General features: G+C 34.5%; 4 protein-coding genes and 1 pseudogene across 6 annotated transcripts; 2 read left to right on the top strand and 3 right to left on the bottom strand.

The window, feature by feature from the left end:
- Positions 1-218: 218 nt before the first annotated feature.
- LOC132182152 (F-box protein At5g39250 pseudogene) lies at positions 219-2,468 on the bottom strand (annotated as a pseudogene).
- Positions 2,469-2,529: 61 nt separating this feature from the next.
- On the top strand, positions 2,530-3,552 carry LOC132181535 (expansin-A23-like). The gene is made up of 2 exons (XM_059594790.2): positions 2,530-2,602; positions 2,930-3,552. The coding sequence occupies exons 1-2, from the start codon at positions 2,530-2,532 to the stop codon at positions 3,550-3,552; spliced, it is 696 nt and encodes a 231-aa protein (XP_059450773.2).
- A 1,510-nt stretch (positions 3,553-5,062) lies between these two features.
- Positions 5,063-8,613, bottom strand: LOC132183348 (F-box protein At5g39250). Of its 3 annotated transcripts, none has more exons than XM_059596775.2 (2): positions 8,538-8,613; positions 5,063-6,211 (listed from the first exon to the last, which is right to left on the bottom strand). In XM_059596775.2, the coding sequence occupies exon 2, from the start codon at positions 6,109-6,111 to the stop codon at positions 5,362-5,364; it is 750 nt and encodes a 249-aa protein (XP_059452758.1). In that variant the 5' UTR covers positions 6,112-6,211; positions 8,538-8,613; the 3' UTR covers positions 5,063-5,361. The 3 variants fall into 3 exon arrangements, with proteins under 3 accessions (XP_059452758.1, XP_059452760.1, XP_059452759.1); XM_059596777.2 differs by lacking the exon at positions 8,538-8,613 and adding an exon at positions 8,416-8,510; XM_059596776.2 differs by lacking the exon at positions 8,538-8,613 and adding an exon at positions 8,306-8,357.
- Positions 8,614-9,608: 995 nt separating this feature from the next.
- On the bottom strand, positions 9,609-10,256 carry LOC132167380 (uncharacterized). The gene has a single exon (XM_059578334.2). It carries the CDS (start codon positions 10,254-10,256, stop codon positions 9,609-9,611), a length of 648 nt encoding a protein of 215 aa, XP_059434317.2.
- Positions 10,257-16,898: 6,642 nt separating this feature from the next.
- On the top strand, positions 16,899-17,465 carry LOC148585998 (uncharacterized). The gene has a single exon (XM_088516986.1). The coding sequence runs from the start codon at positions 16,961-16,963 to the stop codon at positions 17,288-17,290; it is 330 nt and encodes a 109-aa protein (XP_088373112.1). The 5' UTR covers positions 16,899-16,960; the 3' UTR covers positions 17,291-17,465.
- The last annotated feature ends 3,383 nt before the right edge of the window (positions 17,466-20,848 follow it).

Genomic DNA, 20,848 nt, shown 5'->3' with positions numbered 1-20,848 from the left:
ACTCCCTCTTAGGTAAATGATAAAAATGACCACAGAATGTGCAAGATTTGAATACAAAGATTGTTCATATTTATTAACGCGGTGAATAGTGAAAAATATGTACAGACTGAACATGCAAGATAACAAAAGACATAGTACCTCTCAGGCCAATGGACATGCAAATACACGTATCACAGCCAAATAATGTTCTTCCTTCTTGTCCTGCACAGTCCAACCCTTCACTTCCAATTAAGCATGTGTAATAACCATAGAACCTCTTCCTTGGAATTTGCAGTATCACAGAAATCCATTTCAATCCCGAAAACATCAATAACACCTTCATTTCCATCTTCATTGAAAAGCAAAGAAAACCAAGCCCGGGCACCTACAATGAAGGGGTGGACAGGAGAGAATTCTAAATAGTCAAATGCCATGGCCCTATATGCTGTCCGATCTACATACTCAAAGAAGGATTTATTAATGATGCAAGCAACCGTATCGGAATTCTTGCGTGACACGAGCACCGAAACACTAACAGTCTGACTCGGAGGAATAGTGAATCTTGGCTTAATAGCTTGTCTCATCTTGAACTCGGGGCCCTCCAGGTGAAATCTAAGCACATCATAGATTCCTGGCGGTGGGACCTTGATACCAGTTTGTAAGACTTCTGAAAAGATTAATCTATCCTCAGCCCAAATGTATAATATTATTCTTAAAAATAAAAAATAAAAAATAAAATAAAAAAATTGTGAATTTAAGTCACCCATAGCATATAGTCATTGCTTACAGCATAATTTTTAACGACGGATTGAGATCTCCAACAATTTGAATAATACACTATGAAAGAGCTCATAAATAACTTAAATGTTTAAATAAATTTTAGATTGTTCTGTCACCTACTCACTCGGCTCTCTTATAAGCAATTTGTACAGCAAATTGTTCCGCACCATACAAGTGAATGTAGTAAGCTTACGCAATATAAAGCATAAAAGAGATATGAGAAGCCAGGTTGCTTTTCTTTTGGGGGGAGTTAAATGCAGATAAAAGTCACCATTATTGAAAGTCATTCGCCATATGAACTCCCAATGTTGGGGCAAATATAAAACCACCATTATTCATCAGCCTCATTTTTTTCCCCCAATTCATTTTCATCGGCCATCACCATATGCATGCATGTTTTGGTTTGTTTAGTAAAGTGTATTTTAAACTAGTTAAAAAGCATATGATGACCTACTCTCGATTAATTAAGTGACGAATGAGATTATTTAAATTGTCATCAAACAAGGAAAATAGTCACCTACTCTCGATTGATATCATCAAGTTCACGAGCTGCAAGCCAGCAATCATAAAGGGTTGACTCTAATAGATTTTCATCAAATCAAGAGGCTTTCCCGGTAGAAAGCAAGTGGCTCTTTTATAGATTTTTCCTTTGTGATTTTAAAGTCTTTTTTCTTTTCATTTTTTTTTTTTTTTTCGAAAATGTAAAAATTGAAAAGTATTCTCTATTTTGTCACGAGTAATATTATATGTCATTATTATGCCCTCTAAAACTTATGTGATTTTTAAAATTATGATAACAAATTGTCATCCTTATCCTTTCTTTGACAACGTTGATACAAAACAGACGTGGTCTCAAGAATTAGAGTCCACACCTATGTCCATAATTAGGAAAGGCACCGATAATACTACATTATATATGCTCTTATTCATAATTATATTTACATTATAAATGACTCTTGTCTATAGGAGAATTGGAGTAGGTGAAGATAAATATGATTTGAATGATTACCATTAAGCCCAAATACAATCAATCCTAAAAGGTAATTATCCTATAAATAATATATATCAACTCATATCATATACAATCCATACAAGAATTACATTATTTGCCTTGTGAAAGTACTCGTGTTTCTAGCTAGGGGGGGGAGATTTTATTAATTGAAGTTCCATGTTTATCGAAATCGGCCAGTGAAATAGACTTTCGAAGTTGGGTCTATTGAACCACAAAACTAGATCTTATCCACAATTTAAGTCATAATTTTTATCATTTCTCATTGTCAAGTGTGCAAATGATAAGCAGAGAAACCAGAGAAAACAGTGAGGAAGAAGAAGAAGGTTCAAAACATAGAGTGGAGAGAAACAGAGTGCATTAGTATTAACTGGAATTGAATGAATATTACAAGATAGAAGCAAAACAGAATAACATAAAATCAGACTGTAAACTAACAATCTGTTTACAACAGAAAAACTAAATCATTACATTAGTTCATTCTCTAACTAACCCACGTGTCTAATTTAATACTAACTGATTCTAACCAATTGCTAACACTCATTCGTTTTAAATTCCACGATTGTGCATGCATGTCCGCAATAACAATCAATGTCGGATTTCTTACTTTTTTTATTTCCTCTCGTGCGCCTATAAATACCATCTTCTCAACCTCGCTTAGAAACGCAGTACGCAGTATTTCTCCCTTCTTAATACTCATGGCCAACATGTCTCAAAACTGGTTCAAAAGTCTCATATTCATGGCTCTTTTTGTAACAGCCATGAGCATAGATAACATTTGGTATGATGCGCATGCAACGTTCTACGGTGACATGAGCGGTAGAGACACCATGCGTAAGTACAATTATATATAGTTACCATGCATGGGTTCCGACCTTTTGGTTGTTTCTCCCACAAGGGTTTTGGAGAAAAAATTAATGGAATAATCATTTTAAAATTAATTTTTTACCCCTTTAAATATATGTTTTTTGGTTTTGCCAGCGCGAGGTGAGGGTGCATACTATATATTATGGTGTGATGACAATGTCTAGGTTTTTTAAACTTTTATTTACTATGCCATACTTTCTTTAAGCTTCCATAATCGTTATTATTTATATCTAATTATTATTTCGAAGATTTGATTGGTTATCTAATTATATATGATTCAAATTTGTGCGACAGAGGGAGCTTGTGGCTATGGGGATCTTATAAAACAAGGGTATGGGCTCGAGACAGCAGCTCTAAGCACTGCACTATTCAACAAGGGAAGCAGCTGCGGCGCTTGCTTCGAGATCATGTGCGTAAATGATCCACAATGGTGCATTCGAAATGCCGGCACCATCAAAATCACAGCCACCAATTTCTGCCCTCCAAACTATACTAAACGTGTCGGGAATTGGTGCAATCCCCCGCTCAAGCACTTCGACTTGTCCATGCCCATGTTCACAAAGCTTGCACCGATGAGAGCTGGGATTATTCCTGTCAAGTTTCGCCGAGTCCACTGCAACAAGAGAGGAGGGGTCAAGTTCGAGATCAAGGGGAATCCTTATTGGTCGCTCGTGCTGTTGTACAATGTTGGAGGTGCCGGCGATGTTGCTAATGTCAAAATCAAGGGCTCTAGAACTGGGTGGACTCAGATGACTCGCAATTGGGGCCAAAAATGGCAGACCGGCTTGGTGTTGAGAGGGCAAAGCTTGTCTTTCCAAGTGACTACTAGTGATGGGAAAATGTTGCAGTTTGACAATGTTGTCCCGGCTAATTGGCAATTCGGTCAAAACTTTGAGGCCAAGACTAACTTTTTTTAGAAAATCCCACCAGCATTAATGCTTCCCTTTTACCGTGAGAAATCGAATTAATAAATAATTTATATCTTGAGAAAAAAAGTTACAAAACACGTACATGTTGATTGTATCTGTTAATTTGAATTCTCGTTCATTGCAATTATTAGAGGTTCACTAAAGATTAGAAACTATTGCAAAAACAAACGAATTATTCCTTTTATCCCTTCCTTGCTGCAACAGGAAAATAAATAACTAAAAGAAATTCAAGACAACTCCTTATTTACAAAATTTCATCTTAATTCATCCGTTATTATCGTGTATATATATGACCATGATAATGAAAGAAATAATTAGTGTCAATAGAACATGATAATGAAAGAAATAATTAGTGTCAATATTTTATCCATATTTTTCTCATTTCATCTTACAAATTTAACTATTAGACTTGTGGATTCAATGGAGGACCCAACAAATCTAATAATTGATATATTAAATTTGTAGGAAAACATGAGAACATTATTGACATCAATCATTTATTTTTTTGTAATGTCTTTCTGAATGTTTCAATTCTTGTAATGTCTCATCCAATTTACAATTGGGGTTGTAATGTTCCTCTTTCACAACATAAAATAACAAAAATACTATCCATGAGGATTTTTTTTTTTTTTTTTTAAATGACTTACCTCTTTTTTTGAGTTTTTAAATATTATAGAGTAATAATTTTGTTATTTTGGGTCATAAAATGGGACATTACAACCTTAATGGTAAATTTTGGAGGTAATGTAGTTTCCCATGTTTCTTATAGTTGCAAGCAATCAGAAAAAACAAAAGGAAAACATCAAATTAGTTATGAGCTTTTCTCGCAAATTTTTTTTTTAATTGATATAGTTACATATGATCACTCTTAATCCAAAAGGAAGTGAGAATCATTCTCATTCTGAATCCAAAAGGAAGAGAAAATAGACAAATTAATAGTCCATTTGCCACAGACAATTCACCATGTCACACTCACTAACACAATGCCACCTATTTTAGATTACCATGTCAGGCATCAAAAGAGAGAGAGAGAGAGAGAAAACGGCCACATGTTGCACCCAAAAAGAAAAAGAAAAATATTTGGGCAAGGTTTTTAAAATTGTGATAGCTACAAGTTTCCTCAAAATTCGAAAGACATTTGAAATTTATATAGAGATTTAGATTGAGTTTCATCCTTGATTCAGTTTGAGAGATTAACAGGCACATTGGAATGATTGGATCATGTGCATAACTGCCAGTTTCATTGGAACCAGCACGCATCCATATAATCTTCTCAATGACATTCAATGTCATGGGTGATATTATGAATTATAAGAGAGAGAAAAAAAAAAAAAAATCTTAAAGCTCATTGAATCCAGCAGTTGAGGCCATCTAAATCCTCTTCGAGGTGAAGTTCCAGACTTGAGTGACGACGACATAACAGGATACAAAATTTCAAGAAATTATGCCATAATAATGAAATTGCCCTTTGGAAAGGAACAAGGATAGCTGAAAAAAATACTAAAAAACGATAGTTAAATTGGGCAAAGATATTATTACAACGTTCAACACTTGGTCATTAGACAGATAGAATACAATTGACTCCCTCTTAGGTAAATGATAAAAATGACCACAGAATGTACAAGATTTGAATACCAAGATTGTTCATATTTATTAATGCAGTGAATAGTGAAAATATGTACAGACTGAACATGCAAGATAACAAAAGACATAGTACCTCTCAGGCCAATGGACATGCAAATACACGTATCACATCCAATTCATGTTCTTCCTTCTTGTCCTGCACAGTCCAACCCTTCACTTCCAATCAAGCATGTCTAATAACCATAGAACCTCTTCCTTGGAATTTGCAGTATCACAGAAATCCATTTCAATCCCAAAAACATCAATAACACCTTCATTTCCATCTTCATTGAAAAGCAAAGAGAACCAAGCCCGGGCACCTGCAATGAAGGGGTGGACAGGAGAGAATTCTAAATAGTCAAATGCCATGGCCCTATATGCTGTCCGATCTACATACTCAAACAAGGATTTATTAATGATGCAAGCAACCGTATTGGAATCCTTGCGTGACACAAGCACCGAAACACTAACAGTCTGGCTCAGAGGAATAGTGAATCTTGGCTTAACAGCTTGTCTCATCTTGAACTCGGGCCCCACCAGGTGAAATCTAAGCACATCACAGATTCCTGGCGGTGGGACCTTGATACCAGTTTGTAAGACCAGGCCTGGGACTACTTCTGAAAAGATTAATCTATCCTCAGCCCAAATGTCAATAAAAAATTCCAAATCATCAAAGGACAGCTTTGGAGGGGGAAGCGTTCGACGTTGCTGGCGTCTATAAAAGGTTTGATATAGCTTGTAGTAGGTTACAGTTGGAGGGTTAGGCTGCTTGCAGATCGAAGGCCATCTCTTGGCACATATGCATTTCCAAAAGTAATCATCCCGGGCAATGTCTCTCCACTGCTTACATACTGCCATACAAGAAGCAAGGTCCATACCCTCCAATAAAGGAAAAACAGCTTTCAAAACTTCTTCGCATGCCATTTTCAGTTAACAAACAACAAATGAAAGCAGCATAAAAATCTACCACAGCAACCATTTAAGGCATTGGAGGGCCTAAAAGCAGTAGATTAAGATATCTTCCCTGTGACAGAGATGAAATGACACTCAAGTATAAGAAGCAATCATATGGATAAAAATATGGTCTCAAGAACTATCACAATTGGAAAAAAAACCAAAAAAAGAGAAGGAAAAAAGAAAAGAAAAGAAAAAGTAAGAGAGAGAGAGAGAGAGAGAGAGAGAGAGAGAGAGAGAGAGAGAGAAATGGAGCACACAAAGTATGCATAATACATTTGAAGAAATGTCGCAGTGACAACAGACAGCTCGTACAACAGTAAAATATTAAGGATTCAACCTCCTCCAAGATCAAGACTGTTTGATTGTTAAGGATAAAAGAAAATAGTTATAACAATCCAATGCTACTAGGCACAGCCTCATGAAAATATCTGTTCAAGTTTCTATGATTTGACCAAGTCACTCTTGGGGACAGCAATGCACTTTCATTTTACCTGCTCCAATCTTCAAATATAACCCATAATGTAGTGCAACAGCCATAATCCTCAGAGATAAGTACACCAGCATACATAATTGCTTGCATACAGAATGCATGTATACCTCTGTACACGCATATAGGTAGAGAAGAATAGGAGCCTTAGGATCTCTATTTAACATCCCAATCAGTCTTACCCTACTTCTTGTTGTACCCTGAATTAACACTACCAAAAATCATAAACAAGTGATTCCGATGAGCACATTCTTTGTTTCTTTCTTTCTTATTTTTGGATGAATGAGATAACTTTTTCTGAAAAGAAAAGAAAAACTACAAAACACTCCGCTTACCAGCTGGAACTCGGTTGCTAAACAAACCATAAAAAAGCAACTTACAGACCACAGCAACTACTACTTTTAACATTTGAAACTAACCACCCTAATACAAAACCAAAAGACTTTAAGCCTACTATTTAGAGTATTGAGGCTGGTAATCCCATGGGTAACACATCACTAAATTCTCAACAGCCTTCTTGAATCTCTCTTTTGCAGTAATTCAGGCTCTAACTTCCCAATAGATATTCTGCATAAACTTCCTCTCAATGCAACTAGATACCATGTTTAACAGCATTCCTCTGCCCCCAAAATATGATAAACTGTATCACTCCAAACCAACCTGCATAAAGTAGCCCTCATGCTCTTACTTTTCAAAGCATTTAAGCCCCACATCAGAATTTCATCCCAAACTGTTACTGGCTCATTAACATTTACTTTTGCAAGACATTCCTGCAAAGCCTTCTGCTGAATCCACATTGAAAAAACAAATGATCTCTACTCTCAGTACAACTTCTGCAAAACACACATTATATCACCCTCAAATCCCCAACCCTCTTAAGGCCTAAACCTCACTTCTTTTTAGGTACACAAACCACATCCCAAGCCACTTTTGCTCTAGCAGCTGATGAATCATTTCCAGACCACAAAAATCTATTAAATTTCTTTTCTATTGGTCTAACAACCTTTTTAGGAAGAATAAAGATACAGTATAGCACAGAGGAGAGTAGTTGCAACCTTCCTGAAAAATATAGCTTTTTGGAAAGCCAGAGTTAATTCTAGCCATGATTTTTTCTATTAACTTATTACAATCATGAGCTATAAGCTTCCTTGATATCATAGGAACTCCCACACATCTGACTGGCAATTTACGTTCCTTGAATTGCAAGCACTCATTTAGCACATTCTTTGTTTCAAAACATAAAATACCATGTTCAGTTGTAATATCATAAATGGAAGAACTTTAGCCACTTGCAGTTATAAATAACACTTAAAAAACATACTCCTACTTCAATCCATTGAACCCATACGAAGTAAGAATACTTATCAAAAAATATCCCATGAAAAATAAGAACAGAACACAAACCACTAAATATTAGTAACATATAACTATATTAGTGAAATTAAAATCATTGATTTTCATTATTTCCACCATAACACAGAAATTCCTTACAGTCCAAATAAAGATTAACACCGTTGACCATTACATTATTTATTTCTTTCTTCAAAATTTCGTAATTGTAATACTGAAATTGACTAATCCCAGTATTGATATGAAATAATCTCATGAAGCACTAAAGTACAAAATGAAAAAATGAAATCCCAAATTTTACGATAAGAATGAAAATTCCATTACCAATTCCAAAAGTCCAAATATGCAAATTCGATTCAATGAAATCTGAGGTAGTCCTTAAGAACCCTAAATTTCTCAGCCGAGAGAGAGAGAGAGAGAGAGAGAGATCAAACCTTAGATCGTGATGAAGAAGATGACCAAAAAAAATCGAGAATTTAACTAAATACTGTGAAAGTTTCAACGAAAGCGAAACAAGAAAGAAGTGAAATTTGGATCGTCAAGTAAATTTATGTACCTTGATTCTCGGTGGAATTGGTAAAAACCCTAGAGTTCGTTGGATATGCAGGCACAGAGAGAGAGAGAGAGAGAGAGAGTCTAAAAGAAGAAAAAAAAGCAGAGTCAATCGGAGGCTTGGAAACCATAAAAAATAGTTATAATAAACCTTTATCTTAAGCCAAAATTATGAATTAGTTAATTATTTGTGGCTGTGGCCTTTGTGAGGGTCTCACTCCCCTCCTCTCTTCAGTTTTCATCAAATATTCTCTTTATTTGGCGTAAAATATATTTTGAAAAATGTTGGTCCAATGTAAAAATGTTTTCGGTTGACTAAGAAATATAATATTCACGAAGTGTAAAATAATTTACGCTTCTCATCTGCATAAATAATTTTTTGTCGCTCTCCCACACTTTTAAGTATACAATTATGAGATGGCCATTTGTTGGGCATACCCAATTAAGTAGATCTTGAGCTGCTTGACACATGTCTAGGCATATAGTCCCTATAAAGGCTTTCTTATAATTGCTTGCTCAAATTGCAAAACAATTCTGATGTATCTCAATTACATCCTTGAATGCCTCCTATTCAAACTATTTTCATTTTGTGCATTGCTTATTTGTTGTCCTCACAACTCCTAATATTAAACGAAAATATCAAAAAAATTTTACGATTTTTCAAAGGAGCCAAACATGGAAAAAAAAATTCTGAACCAATTTTAGAGTTGTTGCAAACAAACAACGAAAATAGTCACATTTTTTTCAAAAAAAAAAAAAAAAAAATCAGCTAAAACATTTTCCAGGAAAAAAATATTTGACACCTAAACAAACTGGCCTTAATTACGTTTCATATAGAATTTTCTTGTCTCTTTTTTTTTTTTTTTTTTTTTTTTTTTTGAAAAAGTAGGAAAATTTCCATTACTTAAGAATATCCTTGCTCAATGATTACAAGATCCCTAATGCATAAAGGGAAATTATCAGTCCATAAAATCTCGTGTTGGATGGTCAGAGCCAATTTGGCTAGGCTATGTGCTACATTATTCCCCTGACGGTGCACGTGAGACACTTTCCACTCCATGCATTGACATAGCTTCTATTTAGCCTCCTGCAGGACATGCCCATAACTCCCCAGCCAAACCTCTTCATTCCTTAGGACATTGACAACCTCCATGGCATCCCCCTCAAGCACCACTTTCCCCAGACCCAAGCTTTGGCTAAGTTCCACCGCTTGCCAAGCTATTAAGGCCTCAACAGTAGCAGCGTCGGTAATAAAGTCCTTGGTTGCACAGTAAGCAGCTAGCAACTCTCCACCATGGTCTCGTATTGCTATCCCCATACCCATCCTTTTCTGTGAGACATCCACAGAGGCGTCCCAATTAATTTTCAGAAAGCCTGCCGGTGGTTTGGTCCACATGACCGAGATGGGAGTTTGTCGTGCAAGAGCCCTTCCCAAGCTGCGACTAGCTTCCGCTTTGTCAAAAGCTTCCAGTTGGTCCTTGGCCTGTCGTAGTATCACTGCTGGGGCTGTCAGTTGGCCTCCAAAAACGAAGAGATTCTGCCTAAGCCACAGTTGACGTGCAATGACTGCAAACAACTTGATCTCGTCTGGAGCCAACTTGCTCGATAATTCTCGAAATATTGCAATGAAATCTGTTGCAGCACTCCTACACTTTTGCAACTTCTTAGTACACTCCAACCAGACGTCCTCCGCCGAACCACAACTCCATAGTATATGACCCATAGTTTCTGGTTCTAGACCACAAATTGGGCAGCACGGGTCAATGATTATTTTGCGTCGGTGAAGGTTGTCTTTTGTGGCTAAAGCTTATCGACATGCTTTCCACATAAACAGTTTCACCACTGGTGGTCCTTGTACATTTCAAATTTGTTTTCAGAATTCCTTCATGTTCCCTTCGCTTGGTCCAGATGGGATTCCCCTCCTTTCCAATGTTTTTGCCAAGTGATACGCGCTCCTCACAGTAAAGAGCCCATTCTTAGCTTCTTTCCATGTTATCCGGTTCGGTTGCCCACCTGGACTAATGGCCAAGCTGCAGATTCTCAAAGCCTCCTCTTCGGTGAATAGACCGTGGATCAGAGAATAATTCCACCTCCGAGTTTGTGAATCAATCAAAGCACTTACCAAGGTGTCACTAGGAAGGCCCCTTTCTGGGGACTGAAATGAAATAGTATGTGGGTATGGTATCCACCGATCCCGACCAATAGTAATTGATTTGCCATCACCTACTCGCCATATTAGTCCATCTTGTAGGAGCTACCTCGATTGCTAGATACTACGCCACGCATAAGAGGGCTTAGAACCCAGCTCTGCATCTAGGAAATTATTCCTTCTATAATATTTCTCCTAGAAAATCTTAGCCACCAATTAGTGAGGGTATTGGATGAACACACTAGAAATACTACACACACTCCTACATCTTCACTCTTTGGCGTGTTACTAAAGCACAATTATATTTTAGATGGATTACTATTAAATTTTGAAATTAGTAATTGTTGTCTAGTCATAGAGTATGTACTTACATTTATATATATATATATATATATATATATATATATATAATGTCATTTATTTGCATAAACGAAATTGGTATCCAACGCTGCCTTTGACTTTTGTTGGAAACAAAACTTAAACGAACCCACCTCCGGTTGTTGTCGGAAGCCAAACGACACTGCTCTAAACAGTGTCGGTGGCAGGTCGGAGGTTATAATTTTGGAAAATGCCACTCATATTAGCAACATTAAAAAAAAAAAAAAATAAATAAAAATAAAGGTAACTTCTGAATTTGGGTGGACCGGTTCCAGGCGCTAAAATGATATTGGATGGACTAGCCCAAATTCATTTCTCAACGTATTGGTCCTGGGCTTCAGACTGGGCTCAAATAATTGTGCTATGCTTGGCTCAAGTTAAAAAAAGTTTGCAATCAAATATATATATATATATTTTTTAAACATGTCGACGCAATGGGAGGGAGAAGAGAAGAGAAATTCAAATTAGTGACTTTTGCTTCATAGCTTCCATGAGACGTGATCCATAGCCGATTAAGGAGACAAATCAATTCCTTATTTAAGGGGCAAATTCCGATTCCTATCCTATTTGAAAGTCCATAAGCTTTTTTAAAAGATTATCGTTCAAACATAAATGATCTAGACAATTTATAGGAAACGAATTCGGTTAGGCAAAATAGTAGGATAAAATTGTTTTAATTTTAAAAGATGAGAATAATTTTGTCCCAATTTTTATACTTTTTTACCTAAACGCCCGATTCCTTCATCACTCACTTTTTGTTGTTGGTGAAATAATAATAATAATAATAATAATAAAAAGGCTAAAGCTACAAACAGTCTATTTAAATTATCTAATTTATATATATTTTTTTCATTAGTATATATTAATTGTTTTTCCTTCTTTCTTTTTTGGCTTAATGAAAGTGGAACCCATAATCTCCAAAATTCTCAGCACACATAATAATTAGTTAAACTAAAGGGCTTCCTTTTTCTTAAGATGAGGAAGTAACAATAAGCAACAAGAAGCTATAATTCTAATGGGAGATAAGAATGCACTAAAACACCCATAATTATAATTTTTTTAAAAAAAGACCCATGATTACATTTGGATGAAATATGATTCAGTACGATTCAAGAATGCAAATCTTTCCCCTTTGCATAATAATATTGGAAAAGTAAAGAAGCTCTGGGCCATGTTGCCACATGGGGGGCATTAGATTTAATTTACTTTTCTTTCTTTTTTTATTTTTGCCAGAAATAAGTCCAACTTGCTTGGGTCCAAAAGTGCATTGGTAAGTAGCCGACGGTCCCAATATCAGATTGGATGTTGCTTGATTCTTGGATTTAAAAAAAAAAAAAAAAAAAAAGACCCAAAACGAGGACTGAAACCACATGCATTAATTACTCACTTTGTTTTCTTGTTCAAGTCAAAGATATTAACACATTTAAAATACAAAAATATAAAAAATTTCACCTTTGTATCACATAAAAACATTTTTTTTTAAATAAAAAAAAATACCCTTTTAACATACATTAACAAACAGTACAGAACCCATTCTATCTGGACTTAATGTAAAACTCATTTTTATAGCATTCAATAGAAATTTAACATATAATGTAAAAATACTAAATACAATAAAGATAAAAACACCGTATATTTAATTCAAATTAATCCCGTAAGCTTTTTTTATTAATTATAATCCAATGTCCACCACTCATTTCCGAGCCCTTGACACCGGAGTCTCTCAAACCAACCAAGATAGTAAATCCGATGATTTTATCGATGAGTATTTTGTTAATAAAATGGAAATTATTTGGTGTAAAGAGTTATATATTATTTTTTAATGTTTCAAGTTGAAATGCTTGCTTTCTATTAAATGGTGTAAAACACCCAGTTTACACAACGACTGGATTAAAATTATTCTATGTTATATTTGACACTGGACTTTGTTTTAAACCTAAAACCCTAAAAATGAGAGAAATGGAATTATAAGGACAGAAGACTGAATGATAGAATTGGACAAGAAAAGAAGCACCCCACAAGGGCAGAAATGGTTCACGTTAGACAAAACAAGTGGGTCATGGGGTTGCAACCAAAAAGGGTGAGTGACCCTGACCCATGTTGCTCATGGCAGCCTCTGCCGACCGAAAAACAAAAGGAATAAAGCAACAAACCTGCACATGATTCACACAGCTGAAACTCCATAAAAGAGAGTCCTGACGAACCAAAAAAGAGATGTTATATCACATCTCTCTGTGTAAGTTAAAACAACGACCCTTTACTTATCTTTAAATCCGAGCCAAAATAAAAAGACCTTCATGATCATCTTTGTCTCTCACTTCCCTTGCCACACCACATGCTCTCTCTCTCTCTCTCTCTCTCTTTTTTTTTTTTGGGACCTAGAGAAGAAAAAGGCAACCCCTCCGGATAGAGAAGGTTATAGCCACGGATTCACTACGCCTATGTTTTTAAGGGTATTCGCAATGGACCCTTCAAATAAAAGTTAAATTTGAAAAAAAAAAAAAAAAAAAAAAACTTTATCAAATTTAGAGAACCACTTTTAAAATGAATCAAACATTAAACTCTTTATACATTTTTCTATTTTTGTTAAATATTATTATTTTATTAGCTTTAAACCGATTAAGAGAGAGGATGGTAAAAAATAAGCTTAAAAAATTATATAACTTTAGCTTTTTGGCTCTTGCACTTGTTAAATATAAAGTAGAGAATAAAGCTTGTTAAATGAGTGTTTTCATAAGTTTTGTTAAATTTTTAAAGAAAAGCTAAATATAAATAACCCATTGAGAAATGCTCTAAAAGCAGTCATAGTTCATTTTTCTTTCATCTTGTTCTCCCACACATTTCTTAAACGAGACAATGTATTTAGCACATTCCAAATGATCTTCTAATTATAAACCTAGCATCTAAGATTAAAAAAAAAATATAAAAAAAAAAATACCATGTTGTTGAGGGGTAGCCCAGCTGAGTTGCCATGGGGTTTTTCGAACAATTAAATAGCTTTATTTTCACTAGATTGTTTTGCTTGATCAATTTAAAATTACATAATTTCAATGTATGTCTATTTGTGAGTGAGTAATATTACTCTTCATACTCATTTATCACACCAACTGATGTAATATGTATTTAAGTGACTTTTTTAATGCCACTCACTTACAAAAGGTAAAAACAAAAGAAAAATTACTTAAAACACGTTACGTTAGTCGGTGCGAAATATGTGTGATAAATGAGTGTGAAAAAAAGTATTAATTACTCTTATTTGTGAGTACGTGTCTCTCTCAACTTCCATTTTACTTTCATACTTATTAGTCATTGAATTATTATTATTATTTTTTTAATTTTAAAATAAAGGTTGATGCATGGCTGATCGAATGAGATGAGAGTAAGATGGGAGTCGAATATAAAGCATTAATTGTCTCTGTTATTTGATGAGACTAGCTATAGTATATTGAATTTAAAATTTAGATGGAAGCTTCCCATTAAGATGAGCATTATTATGTTAAGATTTTTTTTTTTTAAAAAAAAAAATCTAACCATGTAGATTATGTTAAATATATACACAATTAGATCTGTAAAATAAAACTAAAATCGCTAGACCAAACAACAACGACAAAAAATATATATATATATATATATATATATATATATATATATATATATAAACAACGTACTGTTATGCACATAGAGCCATCCAGGTTACATGAACCTAGAAGGTAGTTTTCTAGATTGAAATTTTGTAATAATTAATAAGAATGAATGAAGTGAGGTGAGGTGCACTAGATACACATGTCACACATGCCGGATTGAAATAGCTTGAAATACAAGTAGTGTAAACATGTGCGCCAAATCAGGTAAATCTGGTTTTAAATATGAGATTAGTTAATAAATTAATAATTAAAGAAAAAAGAGAGGGAGGGGGGAGGAGTGCAAAAGGGGCTGCCGCACCATCAGTTCCATGCAGGGAATGTGCAGAACATGCTGTACATTTCGTGCTGCCCCACTGTCTCTCCTTTGTCACATGCTCTCTCCCCTCAAAGCTAAACTCCAAAACCCCTTATCTGCATGTGCTTCCCATGTGCTTTCTCTCTTCCAAATTGCCCCTATTGCCCTTTTTCTGCCTTGCTGGCCCGTTTCTCCTCCACATGCACCATTTAGGCAACTCACTCACCCCCCCCCCCCCCCCCAGTCGTACAACTCTCTTTTTTGAACAATTGCCTGTGTTGCCCTTTGTCTATTACCCTAAAGGAGAGGTTAGTGATGGAAAATCTAATACTGTGTTTTTATAAGTAGAGGGTATTCCGGGAATGGGGAAGTTAAAAGGTCCCCAAGCTCACATGTTCCGTGCAGACGGGCAGGCTTTGCACCCCTCTGGCCCGCAAGTAGCGACCTGCTCGGCTATTTCCCGCTTTCCCTTTTCAATTTACACACGGAAATGGTGTCCTCAGTCTCATTGCGCTAAGATATCTTCTGGATATTTGCAGGGCCTGTTGCCCTAGATATTAGATCCTCACTGTACACCAATTAAACCATATACGCCATTTAACTCGTGGGGAATAAAGTTCTTACTCCAAAATGGGGTAAAGGGAAATCTAGATAATTAATATATCTAATGGAAAAAATAAAAACTATGACATTTATAACACTGTCAGGTGCTGATAGCGAATTTAATGTTACAAAAAAAAAAAAAGGCAGAATAAAAATTAATTTATCTCTATATCACACTGCTCAAATTTGAAATGAATATTTTTTATTATAATAAGTTGGAGATTTTTTTTTTTTTTTTTTTAAGTTCGGTATATAAAATTATCAAGTCTTATAAACATGTGAGAGACATATGTTTTTCTGATAGTATTAACAATGAATACGCTAATGCTTTTTTAATTGTCATATGTCCCACAAGTTAGAGAAAATTTTGTTAAAAAAATTATGTATTTCTCACATTTAGTTAAAAATAATTAAGGAATACGTAACAATTTTTTAGATTAAGGCTCTGTTTGTTTCGTATAAAATATTTTTTGTTGAAAATCTTTTCGGGAAAAAAGTGTATAAGATAAAAGGTCTTCGGTGTGGTAATTGAGATTCAGTGCAATTGTTTGTCAAAATTGCAAGCAATATTGGCCTTTGTGAGGCCCACCTACCCGAGCATGTGTTTGGGCAGCTCGAAACATGCTCGGACACGTAGTAGGCTACATAAACAACTTTGTCACAATTGCATATCTAGTCGTGTTCGAGAGCGACATAAAGCAATTTACACAAATGAAAAACATAATCCATTTTACTACTTATAAATGTTATTTTCTTCGGTCAAGATTGGCCAATATTTTACAACGCGTCAAGCACTAAAAATAGAAAATTTTGGACCAAAACTTTATTTGTCTGTAGCTGGTAGACAATGAATACTACAGTATCAGCCTTCAACAATAATTAAGATCTTCTCCAATCTATTTGAATTAGAAAATATCTAGTTAATTATATTGAATAAGTATTTTTGTCTTATTAAAAAGTAAAAGACAAAAATACCCTTCAAATATAACTAACAGAATACTATCCAATTAATTCCATTCCCAATTTATTAACACATTAGCCATGAGTTGCACCCAAAAATGCTTATCTTGAAATTCCTTTTACAAGTTCAAAATATTTTTTATATCTTAAATGAGTAAAAAACAGTCTCTTGGGAAAATTACCATAACCCGAAAAGAAAAAGAAGGAAAAGAATAAAAACACAAAGAAAGCCAAGCATGGCATTCCCGTAAAACAGACCAAACCAAGTGGCATTCTCTTAACCCGCCTTTACTTATAGACCGAGCCCCGTCCTCCTCACCCTATAACTCTCATCTCTCTCTCTCTCTCTCTCTCTCTCTCTGTCTCCCTCTCCCTCCCTCTCAGTCCTCAGAGACACAATGAGTTCAACTGCAGAGAAGCGCAAAGCCTTGCTGAGAAGAACAAGAAGAAGACTGACGAGAAGAACCAGCACAAGAAGACGGCTCCAAGCACGTCCTTGTAGAGCTCGGAGAAACTTCAACAATGGCGGGCACACTTGCGCCAAGGTCTCAGACAAGTTGGAGGCCCTCAAGAACCTCATTCCAGCCCACAATGGTGAAACAGTAAAACCCGACCAGCTGTTTAAAGAAACCGCGGAGTACATCGTTCTCTTGCGGACCCAGGTCGTGATCTTGCAGAGACTCATTGAGTTTTATGGGTCTAGTGGCATGAACAATGTTGTATTATAGTTTTGCCTTCTTTGTTAATGGAAATTAAAAAAAAAAAATAGAGGGTATTTTCGGTGTTGTTAGATTTTGCATGGTCTGTTTGGCTGGGGAGAAAGTGGAACAAAATGAGGAAGGAAAGTTTGGAACTTTTAATTAATAGAGAGATCTCGGGCTCAAGTGGTTGCCATCTTCTTAACTCTCTCTCTCTCTCTCTCTCTCTATCCCTTTCCCAATCTTGTTGGCATCCCAAATGTGTTATTATCCTCGTCTCTTTTCAAGCTACTTTTTTCCTTTTTCTTTATTGGTTGTCTTTAGGCAAGTGCTTTAATTGGGTGGTTAGAATGAGAAGATAAACGCAGAACTACAATACAGTTTTCGCATTGAGATTTGAAATTTCACTACAAATTTTCTTTCTTCTGGTGGATGACGCCATTGAAATTGGTTAAGTTGAGTGTTTATACAATTGATCTGCATAAAGGGTCTCTTTCTTTTAAGCAATTTGTCGATCATTTCTGAGATTCAGGAGAGAATGTACAAGATTTTACATTTTTCTGCACATCTGAGCCATGAGTTGCACCTCTTTCTTTGGAATATAAAAGCCAGCATTTACAGCCGAGCTATGTCACTGTGAGCATGGCGTGGTGACAGTCATTGCCGCTACAAAAGAATGGAGAGAGGGTATTATGATATTTTCAGATAATATCTCAGTGAAATGGACAGCAGAGCTGCTGTCCCTCTCCCAAGCTGTGGCATGCTGTGATTGTGATGATAGTGACAAATTTACTCAGCAGTCAAGAGACCCATGTGCAAAAGCCAATTTTTGAGGGGTGTTTGCCTGTTAGGATGCCCGAGAATTTCTCTGCCATCCTGGTGTAATTTATTATGCATTTGATCGACCCAACTTACCCAAGTACTACAAAGTTTTCTATAAAGTTGATTTTTATTTTTTATTTTTTTAAAAAAAAAAAGTGAATGGGAAGAAGTCATTTGAATTCGGTCTATAACGTTGTTATGTGTTTTTTTTTTTAAAAAAAAAAATACGAGAATGTTATCATTTTAAGCGTTCTACATGAAATGTAATCTTAATTACATGTAGGACATAAATTAACTATAAATTAGTCTAATAAATTGTCAATTGTCCCTTCACGTGCAATAAATACATGTTAATATGTTCGTTTTAGACACGAGACTTGCAAGTCAGTTTTTAAGGAGTGAGTTATACTTGAAATTGAGAAATGTTATGGGTACCAAATCTTTTACCAAAATGATGTGAAGCTAATTCATTAGAAATGATCAAAATAATTAATAAAAAGAAATGCTACGGGTACTAATAAATGGACAAAGTTTTCCTCCAAATTGAGTTGGAGGAATTTTCTTCAACTTAATCTATAAAAGTGACATATGTCCCATGAACATGGAAGATGCATATGTTTTTTTAATAATAAGTACAAAGTTGAAATAAATTTTATTAAAAACTCATGTTCATCTCACATGGTTTTTTTTAAAAAATGACACATGTTACTTTTATAGATTAGGTTGAAGAAAATTCATCAAACCCAATTTGAAAGAAAACTTTGTCCCTAATAAACAAACTTTACATCATTTTTGTACTATCTATTGGTAAAAATTTTGGTACCCATTTCATTTTTCTTTGAAATTTGTAGCATTTGGTATTATAATCAAACACCATATATTATGTATGTCATTTGGATCACAAAGGGGACGACTTATGGAATAGAGTAAGTCGCTGTAGACATCAAATTCAGAAGAGTGGACAAGAGCAGAACTTAGATTTTTGATCTGGAGATGAAATTAAAACAGATATTAAAGGGGTAAAAATTAGATTTTAAGAGAATTATAAAAATAATTTTTAAAAGAATTTGACAAACATTTTGTCACACCCTTGGGCATTCTTTCCTTACAACCAAGTTTTCAAAAGGAAGTATCAAGTTAATTGGTTTTCGTGAATTTTATAAAATAGAGACTACTTAGCAGCCTATGATTTCCTTCTATTAAAAATGATTATTCTAATTGCATTTCTAACGAAAATTAATGCCACGTGATTACACATCAATGCTAATGGTATATCAACACGTGCATGTCAGCCTATGTCAGCATCACATGTGGCAACCATATTTCTTAAACAAATATCGAGTTCAAATATAACAAGTATATAAATTAAAAGACCATATCTTGGTATCTTACCATGGATCTTTAATTTCCATATTTTTTAAATAAAATTTCCCAACAGTTAAACTATCAGTTTGGGCCTCTAAGTTAATGCTTGGACCGCTTGGCCTATGGATGTTTGAATCTGATCCACATTATAAGATATTTGAGGCTTAAATGTTGGTGAAATGCCATCATATATAATCCATTAAAAGTTAGGAGGATTTGTTTTTTCTGAGCTTAGAGGTTTTTAGGATTTCAACTTTTATTAAAGTACTCTTTAGGGTTTAAAATTTATTAAATTACTGTTTGAAATGTGTTTCGTTATCAAATCACTCATTTTAATAGCACTGTTTTTAATTTTTTTTAAATAGAAATTGTGATACGTATGCATACGAATATGCATCACACCCAATAAAATAACTACTTATGTATGGAAGTACCCCAACAACTACCTTAAAGTTGTTTTCCTTTTTTACATGTAGGAAAATCTTCCAACTTCTTTATATCTTTCATATACATTAAAATTGCTAAAGTTGAATCTAATGCACGTGGTTAACTGTACTAATCCACATAATTTATTATAATTATAAAAGAAAATTATTTCTCTTCTCACACCTCTCTATGCAAAAAAAAATTTAATGTTATACGGAAATATAAAGAGAAACCGTTGTGAACGCACTTACTTTGACAGATGGCAAATAAAAAAAAAAAAAGAAAAAAAAAAAACTTGAGAGCTTTCAAAAGCATAGACTTCTTCTCTTTAAAACGTGCGCTTCTTGCAAAAGAGACGCATGAAAGACGAAATAGAAGATAATCTGGTCTAGATTTGCTGACGGGATTAGCGGCCACAAAGGGTACCATGCATGTGCTCTTTTTACCTTTATGTTTTTTCATATTCTTTTGGATTATATATATTTTTTAAGCCTAACGTTTCCTTTATAATAATAATTTAATGAAATAAATTATTTAAACTCTCTTTCTCTCTCTCTCTTTTATCAAAAATAATAATTTACATAAAACTTGTAAATAATTTATTCTGTAAATTAAAATTATAAAATTATAAAAACAATCAAGTGTAAATTGGAACCCTTTAAAAATTTTAACATATTCACTTATATATATATAAACCATTATTTTTTTTGTTTTCCAACTCGTATATTAGAAACTTGTGCAAAATCAAATGAAGGATCTAAGTGTTAAATAATGATATTTCAATTTTAAAAAGATTTAAAATTAGTATATTTAAGGGTACATAATATCATATTATTTACTGACATTATATACATGATTAGATGCATAACTTTAAAAAATCCTGATCTGATGTTATGTTGACACAAACAATAAAAAATAAGTCTTTGTTGGGATAGTTGGGTGACTTCAAGAGCCCACAGAATTTGTGTAATTCCC

This window comes from Corylus avellana, chromosome 5 (assembly GCF_965113065.1).
Source record: "Corylus avellana chromosome 5, dhCorAvel1.hap1.2, whole genome shotgun sequence".
Lineage (NCBI taxonomy): Eukaryota > Viridiplantae > Streptophyta > Magnoliopsida > Fagales > Betulaceae > Corylus > Corylus avellana.
This window is presented reverse-complemented; position numbering and strand designations above follow the sequence as displayed.